The sequence below is a fragment of the Zychaea mexicana genome, assembly GCF_025766255.1.
Source record: "Zychaea mexicana strain RSA 1403 chromosome Unknown BDB00scaffold_158, whole genome shotgun sequence".
Lineage (NCBI taxonomy): Eukaryota > Fungi > Mucoromycota > Mucoromycetes > Mucorales > Lichtheimiaceae > Zychaea > Zychaea mexicana.
Genome location: NW_026516821.1, coordinates 79,441 through 89,367, shown reverse-complemented (window position 1 = coordinate 89,367; position 9,927 = coordinate 79,441). Strand labels below are relative to the sequence as shown.

Sequence of the window (9,927 nt, the reverse complement as noted above, 5' to 3'; positions counted from 1 at the left end):
TTATTTCTTAATTTATATTTTAATATTGACCAATAAAAAAATGAAATTAAAAATTTCATTGGTAAAATAAAATGATCATATGATCATTTATTTTGGATATGATTTTAACAATGATAACTTTGTTTATCCAATACGTAAAAATATAAATGAAAATCTAACTATTACTGAAGAACATTTTAATAATACATTTGGAAGCTTTAGAAGTAAAATTGAAAATCAGTTTTCTGAAATTGGCAATAAATTTTATCGATTTAATAATAATAAATCAATTGTAAAAATAGATAATATTAAATTTTATAACCTCCAATTTCAAGTAGCTTGTTTATTAAAGAATATTACAAAATTCGTTGAATTATTTAATATACCTGTTTTACCTCACCATAAATTATGGCATAGTCATGATTTTGATTTTCCTATTGAAAAAAATTAATTGATATAGTTGTTAGTAGTAATAAACAAAATAAAGATAAACTTGATAGAATGGTACAACTACAAAATGATTTATTAAATATGACAGTATCAAATAATACAATGGTTATAGATAATGATAGTGAATCAGATGAATTAAAAAATAGTGAAAATGATAATGATATTCCTAATTTTAATGAACGTACTAGGAAAAGAAGAAGAAATATAAAAGGTAAACAGCGTGCAACTGCATCATATGAAATAGAAAGTATTGTTGGACATAAAAAGGAAAATTTACCAACAAAAAATTTGTTACCAATAGTTTTTATACAAAAACAGTTGGTAATGCATATGCGCCAAGTCAAGAAGCGATTACTGGATCCAGTATTGTTGTGCTTGAACGTCAGGGTCAAAGAAGCCAAAAGAAGTGATTGCCTTCCAAATGCATTTGACATATTCGTCCTCTTTGGTGTCATCGTTCTCTTCCAGTGGTTGTAACGCCATTTCACACTGCTCAAAGATTTCTTGAACAGAATCGTCCAACGAAGGGAAAACATCCCCTCCTACTGTTTCTATTTCTGCAAGCTCTTGCTTTGTTAGCAAGTCTTGCCAGCAATCATCCTTGGGATCGATTATGAATGAGTGGACAGTACTGTACATTATTCACATTTGCAAACCATTGTAAGAGTTTAATGTGGTGGGTAGTAAAAAATTTGGATGTCAAAATCTTTAGACTTACTGCTCATAATCGCACTCCATTCCGTATTGAAACATAATATCTTCTAGGTAGACTTTGGCACCGTCTTCCTTGGTACGCAGCAACCACTTTTTCTCTTCTTCCATGCCTTCGTAATCTTTTTTGAAGCGGTCTTTTGCTTCGGCCGTCAATTCCCACGAGCTACTTTTCGATGTCTGTGTTGATGTCGTGGGTCTGCTTCTTTTCGACGAGCACTGTTCCTTTTTTTTGTTCTGTATCTGTGTTTTGATGTCGTCCCAGTCGATATTTTTCTATTTTGAATAAATCAGTAAGAGGTTGCATTTGATAAGTTTCGTGTCACTCACATCTACTATGTTGTCGACGTTCAACTGCTTCGCTACAATTTGATATCGCTTAATCCAGATACGCTTAATATCTGCGCGCAAATCAGTGTTTGCAGCTACTTCGTTACAGCGTGTGTAGAGAAAATCTCACAAAGAGGGTTCCTTTTCCGAGGCCATGCAGATTTTGACATATGTTTCGATTGCTAAGTGCACAGAGTACGATTAGTAAAGATTTTATTTGGAAACTGTTTCAACATACATTGCTGCGCTTTAAGTTCGCAATCAGTGCTAGTAGATGTTGCCATAGGAATAATGGTTGCCTTGAAAACGAAAGTATCCTTATTATGAGGTTTCTGTAAAGGTGGATTGGAAGGGCAGGAAACCGAATCTGAAAAATCGGGCAGGTCTATTTGCACACCCCCTCATGCACACCCCCAGTCACACCCAGGTAGGATTTCCGTTACACACACCCCGCTGACATTTCTTTCGTGCACACCCCCTCACACCCTTTTGACTGAAAATTGTGCAAAATATTTTGGTCATGCACATCCTTTATTAAAGTTACAGTAATGCAGCTTATTCCTGAAGCTATGCGAACTTGCAATAAAGAAATGATCTAGCATAAAGTATATGCTTAGATAGAAATATATATGAAACACGTCTTTACCTATCATCATTGTATATGGGTATACATAGGACGGACAGTTTTATTATGTAAAAATCCAGGAACATTGATGTGATACAAACGCGCTTTTATTTTTTAAAATTTCTAACTACCTCATTACTGCTCATTTATATGCAATGTCAAAAACAATGACCTCAATTCTAGAAGAACTTAGCACTACATGGGATGGATTCGATGCCGCAAAGACTGCCTGCTATGTATGGGGCAAAGAAAATGGTGTCTCGTTGCGTACTATTAGAAGTAATAAGACGGGAAATAAGAGGAAGCTCCAGATTGCTTGCAAGCATTATGGTGAGCCAGTCAACAAGGGCGTATGTGAAGAGCAGAAGACCACGACAAGACAAATGGTTATTGTAGATGACGAGGGCACGGCCATTGCATCATCCAAGGGTAAAAAGATCGACACTCGTCAAAGGGACTCTCAGCGGTTTGGTTGCAAATTCGAAATGATCCTTCGTCCTTTGAACCAGACCAGCAACCAATGGCACATAGTCTCTTTCTATGATGGCGGTCATAACCATGAGTTGGCAAACGAGCTTTCGTCGTACCCTATGCTCCGTAAACTCGATCACGATGAGGAGGTCGTTATGAAGATGGTACAGGCGCATGCAACCAACAAAGCTGTATTGTCGTATCTTGCCAGCAAGAACAAGATTGCTCATCCTAAGGACATCACCAATCTTCGTCAGCGCATCTTCAACAACGACCCAGATCATGCAATGTTCCAGCTAATCAAAAAGCTTCAAGAAGACGAGTACGAAGTCCAATGGAAAGCAAAACAAGAAGGCGACAAACGCTTTTTGCAGTCTCTCTTCTTTGCGCACAGATCGGCAATCGCACTCGCTCGCCAATTCCCGGAAGTTGTTACCTTGGACGCCACTTACAAGACAAACAAGCACCGGTTGCCATTTATCAACATTGTTGGAATGGCAATATCGGATATCCCCAATTGATGACTTTCTGCATTGCTGGCTGCTGGGTATCAGAGGAAAACAACGACAGCTACGATTGGGTGATTCGCAACCTTCAAACTGTCGTTTGGCCACTTGATCAGGTTTCGTCCCCTGGTGTGTTTGTAACAGACAGCGAATCTGCTTTGACCGGTGCTCTTGACCGCGTTTTTCCAACAGCGAAGAAGATCCTATGCAAGATCCTTATACGACGCAACTTCAGGGTCAACCTACGCAAGCTTTTTGATGTCAAGGACCATTACGAGGAACTGAAGAAAGCTATCAATTTTTTAATGGCTAGTGAGTATCAAGACAAGTTCAACGATATGCGATCCACGATTTCGAACGAGAAGCTCGAAGAAAAGGCAATGAAGATGTATGAGGAGGCTGCTCAAATAGCAAAAAGACCCGACGTTGTCATGGACTATTGGCAAAGGTGTGTAAAATTGAATAAGCACGGATTTTTTGACCACATGATACTTGGACTTCAACATGTTTTTTCGGTATACAGAAAGCTTGCTTCAAAAGACAAGTGGGTAGGCAATCGTCTCACTTATGTAAAGCATTTCGGAAATGACAGCACAAATAGAGTCGAAGGGACGCATGCTAACATGAAAAGGCAATTATGTCCTCAAGTGGCAATCTCCTAACTGCCTTTACGCAAACTGACGAGTTTTATCGATTGAAGGTTTATCTCTTATAGTAATTATATTGATCCGTTAGTGACGCGGCTCTTACATGCTTTCTTCCTTATATTAGAACTTGAATTGGAAGCGCCAGATCGACAAGGAACGTTTTGGCGGAAACTCGCATATCCCACCACAGCAAAAGCAGCGTTTGGCAGCTTTGGAACGTAAAACTTCCAAGTTCGCTTTCTATGCCATCCGTGACGAGCTAACAGTCAATAATCCGTTAAAGACTGATCACTGCCAATGTGCAATCAAGTATCATTATGATATTCCGTGCTGCCATGTGCTTCCACCATAGGGTGAAATCCCATTAAGCTTAATTCCCAGACGCTGGCACCTTTATCCTGAGAAAACGGCATCTCAAGGTAGTCATGGCTGTTATGTAAAAGCTGTTATATTTATAACGTACAGTAGCTGATTTTTGTTGTTATTAGGAAAACCAAACACAACAAGCAATAGCAATAGCAACATTTTGGCGATGACTGGTTCATTTACAGCCCCAAGCCTGGAATCGCAAATCGAAGGAGAGCTCACACGCCTCAACAATCTTGTACACCGCTTTCCAGATAATCAACAACGTGCAAACTCTCCTCGCGCACCTAAAATCTATCAATGATGGTATGTTCATCGACGTTGAGCAGCTTCAGCAGCCAAAATCAATCCCCAAAAGCACCCAAAAACCACAAAGCAGCAGCAACAAGCGTGAGCTGATCGCTTTAGAGCATCAAGACTCTCAAAGCCGAAAGAAAGCAAACACCGGCATTGGTCGTGATGCTGCAGCAATATAGTAAAGTTTTATGCATTAAGATGTATAGCCGATTCTTTATTTAAATTCTTAATATCTATAGGAACGGAAAGATGGAGCCAACAACAACAAATGAAGCAAACAACATGGCACTTACCATCCCTCCTCCTCCAAAAATTCGCTTTGTACCCAACCTCAACCTTGTTTGCAAATGGATCCCTCCATCAGCTGTTGAATTGATGCATAATCCCATGCCAGATGGTAACTGTGGCTTTCGGGCCTTAGCTGTTGAGCTGTATAACACAGAGGAGCGATACATCGATGTCAAGACCAAGATGCTCGATCAGTACCTCTCCAACGCCAATACGCTTTACTAATACTACGACAAGGGTCGTTTACTAAAAGTACTCGATCCATATTCAAGTGAATGGTTCATCTCGCCTGAATGCAGTCAAATTGCCGCTGATACGTTCGAAACGCCAATTGTTATAGATGGCGCACAATCGCACATTTTCTTCCCTTTAACAACCAACCCAGTACACGCCAAGAGCACCGACCCGATCGTCCTCCAGCTTATTGGAAACCACTTCATACTCGTTATGACCAAAAACGACGCAGCTATCTAGTGGCCTGAAATATTGCCTGAGGGTCGTGAACCACACAAAAGCAATCGCAATGATCCTTGGTATCCACTTTTTGAAGATTCATTTGAGCGGTCTATTCGACCGTTTCCCGATTTCACGATTCCTAATGACGAAGAAGTGCATCCCATTCACGCATTTGATTTTGAGGGCGAAGACTTAACCACCTGTAACCAAAATAATTAATCAGCTACTTGACACTTGATCCTCTTACTTTTTCGCTACCTTTCTTACTTTCCCTGCCACTTTCTCTTTTTTTATTCTTTTTGCCAACACCTTATACTTAGACTAATGGACGAATCCTGTATCAATTTTCTTTATGCATACTGCTAATTCTTTTCAGTCAAAAGGGTGTGAGGGGGTGTGCATGAAAGAAATGTCAGCGGGGTGTGTGTAACGGAAATCCTACCTGGGTGTGACTGGGGGTGTGCATGAGGGGGTGTGCAAATAGACCTGCCCGATTTTTCAGATTCGGTTTCCTGCCCTTCCAATCCACCTTTACAGAAACCTCATAATAAGGATACTTTCGTTTTCAAGGCAACCATTATTCCTATGGCAACATCTACTAGCACTGATTGCGAACTTAAAGCGCAGCAATGTATGTTGAAACAGTTTCCAAATAAAATCTTTACTAATCGTACTCTGTGCACTTAGCAATCGAAACATATGTCAAAATCTGCATGGCCTCGGAAAAGGAACCCTCTTTGTGAGATTTTCTCTACACACGCTGTAACAAAGTAGCTGCAAACACTGATTTGCGCGCAGATATTAAGCGTATCTGGATTAAGCGATATCAAATTGTAGCGAAGCAGTTGAACGTCGACAACATAGTAGATGTGAGTGACACGAAACTTATCAAATGCAACCTCTTACTGATTTATTTAAAATAGAAAAATATCGACTGGGACGACATCAAAACACAGATACAGAACAAAAAAAAGGAACAGTGCTCGTCGAAAAGAAGCAGACCCACGACATCAACACAGACATCGAAAAGTAGCTCGTGGGAATTGACGGCCGAAGCAAAAGACCGCTTCAAAAAAGATTACGAAGGCATGGAAGAAGAGAAAAAGTGGTTGCTGCGTACCAAGGAAGACGGTGCCAAAGTCTACCTAGAAGATATTATGTTTCAATACGGAATGGAGTGCGATTATGAGCAGTAAGTCTAAAGATTTTGACATCCAAATTTTTTACTACCCACCACATTAAACTCTTACAATGGTTTGCAAATGTGAATAATGTACAGTACCGTCCACTCATTCATAATCGATCCCAAGGATGATTGCTGGCAAGACTTGCTAACAAAGCAAGAGCTTGCAGAATTAGAAACAGTAGGAGGGGATGTTTTCCCTTCGTTGGACGATTCTGTTCAAGAAATCTTTGAGCAGTGTGAAATGGCGTTACAACCACTGGAAGAGAACGATGACACCAAAGAGGACGAATATGTCAAATGCATTTGGAAGGCAATCACTTCTTTTGGCTTCTTTGACCCTGACGTTCAAGCACAACAATACTGGATCCAGTAATCGCTTCTTGACTTGGCGCATATGCATTACCAACTGTTTTTGTATAAAAACTATTGGTAACAAATTTTTTGTTGGTAACAAAAATTTAAATTAATTATAAAATTGAATTTTATTTTTAAATAAAAACAAAATCATCCAAAGATTTAAATTATTTATAAAATTGAATTTTATTTTTAAATAAAAATAAAATCATCCAAAGGTTTAATAATGGTTGCACTTAATGATTATCTCCCACTTAACCATATTCAAATTCAAAAATATTTATGTGAAGAAATAAATATTTTTATAGAATCTGAATTTGATCATTTCTTAGAAAACGAAAAAAAATTAATAAAAAATTCAAAAGAAACATTTTCGTCAGATTATTTTCTATACCTTAGTATGAATAATGATTTCTGTATGCATAAGTTCAAAAAAGGAAAACATAAGGGTAGATTCTGTTCCCGTAAGATTAAAACTAATATACCTGAAGGTACTAAAAAAGATTTTCTTTATTGCAAACATAGTAAATTACATATTCCTAAAAAACGGACAGTATTAAATAATAGTAAAGATATAGAAATTAAAAAGCTACCTATAAAAATTGAAAAAAAAAATCAAAAAAAAAGAAAACCTATAAAAATAGGTTTAGGTAATCCTTTTTTTCTATGCTTTAATAATATTCTTCCATAAATGTTTTATATAATATTATATAATGTTTTTTATAATATACCTAGACTATGTTTTTCAATATATGCTTTTAATAATTCTTTTTGATTAAACATATCAGATAAATTATGATTTATTTTATTCATTGATAAAATTATTTAATTTTTCATAAAAAATATGATGCATCACATTTAAATCATTTATATATTCTGAAATCATTATAGGAGAATAATCAATATCTATAATTTTTGTTATAAATAACAAAATTATGATATTTCTTTATTCTGTCAAGTTAGGCGTCGACCTAAAGGTCTAGCCTAAAGGAGGGGGTGCTCACTACCGTTCCGCTACTTTAAGAAATTTTTATCTTTATAAAAGTTACAAAAATATTTAAAAGTTACAAATTTCATTAAAAGTTACAAATTAAAAAAAAATATATCTTTATTTAAATAAATCTTTTTTAAAGTTATTAAATTAAAGGATATTACAATTTATAAATAAGTTATAACTTTTTTATTTTCTTTTAACTATAAATTAGATTTCATAGAGGTTATTTTTTTATTAAAGATAAAATTCAATTTGCTACCATTTTAAATTTTTGTTACCAACAAAAAATTTGTTACTGATAGTTTTTATATGAAAATAGTTGGTAATGCATATACCCCATAGACCGCTACAATTGAAAACGTGCTCTCATTTGCATCGATTATCTTGGAGGCATCTGGAGAATACGCTGATATTCTGGTATTATATGTATAAATTAACGATATGTACGTACTCATAAATGCAATTAGAAACCTTTAAAATCAGCAACATACATGTTTATAAGCGATTCTTTGATGAAGGTTGAGTCGACTTTGTCAGCGATTGCGCTGCAGGAGTTAAGATTTTTATGAGCAGCCTAAAATATATCATCAGTCAATTAGAGCATTTTTCTCGACAAGATTACATTCTATATAAAATTGCACCTTTTCGAATTGACTTAATGCTTTGATAACTGAATCTGATAGCTCTTCAACAGGATATCGGCCATTGCACTCTTCCACCATCAGCTCCCACGTCTGCTCGTCAAAACCATATTCAAGCGATGAGCTTGGATACACGCTTTCTAGACCATCGATCAAGAAGATGCCATTGATTGACCTAGTGGAAATCAAGTATATTAGTCATATGTTTAAAGCCCTCATAGATGATAATACACTTACATTTCCTCCTGGTACGCATCCAACATTCCTTCTTTGCCTTTCTCGATGCTCAGATCACGGTACTCAAGAAGCTTTTCTGTAACTGGCACCTCTCCGACTACCCACTATAACGAGCTGGTTAGTATCAATCACATAAATTTACTGACAGTCGCATTACCTTATCAGTACTTTCATGCAGTACTACAGGCTCGACGTGTTCGGTCAGCGCAATCGTAATCTTCTTCCGCTAATTTGAAGAAAATTTTATTAAGTACACATACTTTTGAACGTATATATACACTCACCACTCACTGGCACCCCTGCACATGTATATAATTACTCTTATTGCTTAGTACTTACTCTTTTGGTGGTACTCTCCGTACTTGATTTCACGCTATTGCTGTTGCTGCTCTCGCACTGTGGTGGCAAAGAGGACGGGGAAGAAGATGATGATGATGCTGTAGCTGATGATATTGATGAAGACGATGAGGCCCTTTTGCGGCTTTTTGGCAGAGCTTTCTGTATCATAGCAACTTAACCTATGAGATTCTTTTTGACATCACACAAAATATAGATTACCTTAAAAGGTGAGCGCACCGCATCCCAGTCCGGCTGGTCCTTTCTGAAGTTCTAAAACTTCCTGTTCAGCAACTCGGAATACACTGACGAAAGAAAACTAGAACGAAAATATTCGTACACACCTTGATTCCCCTCTCCGTAACTAACTCCGTAAACTTGCTGTTCCAGAACCTTCTTACATCAACATCCTCTCCACGCGAAAACTTGTCAATTATGTCTGAATTTTCCTCGATGAAGGATTTCAAAGACACGACGCCTTTTGCTTTCGCGACATACGCATCAAAATCTAGAGCACACATTCAGTACTATGTATATTCCAGCTTCCATACGCATTTCCAGCTTACATTCGGTGATTTGTTCAAAGTTATTGTTCGCCATTTTGGCATGCACTTGTTCGACGTCGCTATTGGAACCTTTGCTTCTGAGACAAGCCCACTCACCATCGAAACCGCCGCAGCGTTGTGACAGCCTTCGTCGGGGTTCTCTGGAGTTGCTCTATTTATCAAGAAAAATTACGTCAGAGGAATTTTTAGTCAGTCACAAGCACAGAGAAATTCCAAGTCCTATATTGCAAGTCCAACAACTGTATCTAGAAAAAATATGCTAAGTCCAACCAAGAGTATCAGAAAACAAAATATATGATGTAATAAGTATCTTTGCTAAAAATTTATAATGATCTTTATTGTTGACGAGAGGGACGTGCATTTGGATTGATAATTTTTTCTATGTCTGTGTATAGCCTTTTTTGTAGAACAATCATATTCTCTAGTTGTGTTGTAGATATGTTTGTTTTGTTTTTTGCAAATAGATTATGGAGAGTAATTAAAATCT

At 37.1% G+C, this 9,927-nt stretch overlaps 4 protein-coding genes across 4 annotated transcripts; 2 read left to right on the top strand and 2 right to left on the bottom strand.

Annotated features, from left to right (window-relative positions):
- Window positions 1-780: 780 nt before the first annotated feature.
- On the bottom strand, window positions 781-1,754 carry BDB00DRAFT_879066 (uncharacterized protein; the record flags this gene model as incomplete). The annotated part of the gene is made up of 4 exons (XM_053127822.1): window positions 781-1,060; window positions 1,148-1,416; window positions 1,471-1,568; window positions 1,709-1,754. The coding sequence occupies 4 exons, from the start codon at window positions 1,752-1,754 to the stop codon at window positions 781-783; spliced, it is 693 nt and encodes a 230-aa protein (XP_052973252.1).
- Window positions 1,755-4,587: 2,833 nt separating this feature from the next.
- BDB00DRAFT_857157 (uncharacterized protein) lies at window positions 4,588-4,949 on the top strand (the record flags this gene model as incomplete). The annotated part of the gene is made up of 1 exon (XM_053125804.1): window positions 4,588-4,949. A coding segment is annotated over exon 1 (172 nt), but the record flags the coding sequence as incomplete, so codon positions are not given.
- A 762-nt stretch (window positions 4,950-5,711) lies between these two features.
- Window positions 5,712-6,685, top strand: BDB00DRAFT_793024 (uncharacterized protein; the record flags this gene model as incomplete). The annotated part of the gene is made up of 4 exons (XM_053121177.1): window positions 5,712-5,757; window positions 5,901-5,995; window positions 6,050-6,318; window positions 6,406-6,685. The coding sequence occupies 4 exons, from the start codon at window positions 5,712-5,714 to the stop codon at window positions 6,683-6,685; spliced, it is 690 nt and encodes a 229-aa protein (XP_052973250.1).
- Window positions 6,686-7,998: 1,313 nt separating this feature from the next.
- BDB00DRAFT_943248 (uncharacterized protein) lies at window positions 7,999-9,668 on the bottom strand. Its single transcript, XM_053129436.1, has 9 exons — window positions 9,441-9,668; window positions 9,219-9,382; window positions 9,097-9,147; window positions 8,878-9,036; window positions 8,696-8,764; window positions 8,539-8,642; window positions 8,302-8,476; window positions 8,152-8,234; window positions 7,999-8,066 (listed from the first exon to the last, which is right to left on the bottom strand). Exons 1-9 carry the CDS (start codon window positions 9,472-9,474, stop codon window positions 8,027-8,029), a joined length of 879 nt encoding a protein of 292 aa, XP_052973249.1. The 5' UTR covers window positions 9,475-9,668; the 3' UTR covers window positions 7,999-8,026.
- Between the last annotated feature and the right edge of the window lie 259 nt (window positions 9,669-9,927).

Excerpts from the sequence above, each read along its gene's own strand:
- BDB00DRAFT_943248 (XM_053129436.1), bottom strand. The coding sequence starts at position 9,474 with ATGGCGAACAATAACTTTGAACAAATCACCGAAT. Across the intron at positions 8,235-8,301 it reads CATTAAGTCAATTCGAAAAG|GCTGCTCATAAAAATCTTAA; the intron begins GTGCAATTTTAT and ends GATATATTTTAG. Across the intron at positions 8,067-8,151 it reads AAAGAATCGCTTATAAACAT|CGTATTCTCCAGATGCCTCC; the intron begins GTATGTTGCTGA and ends CCAGAATATCAG.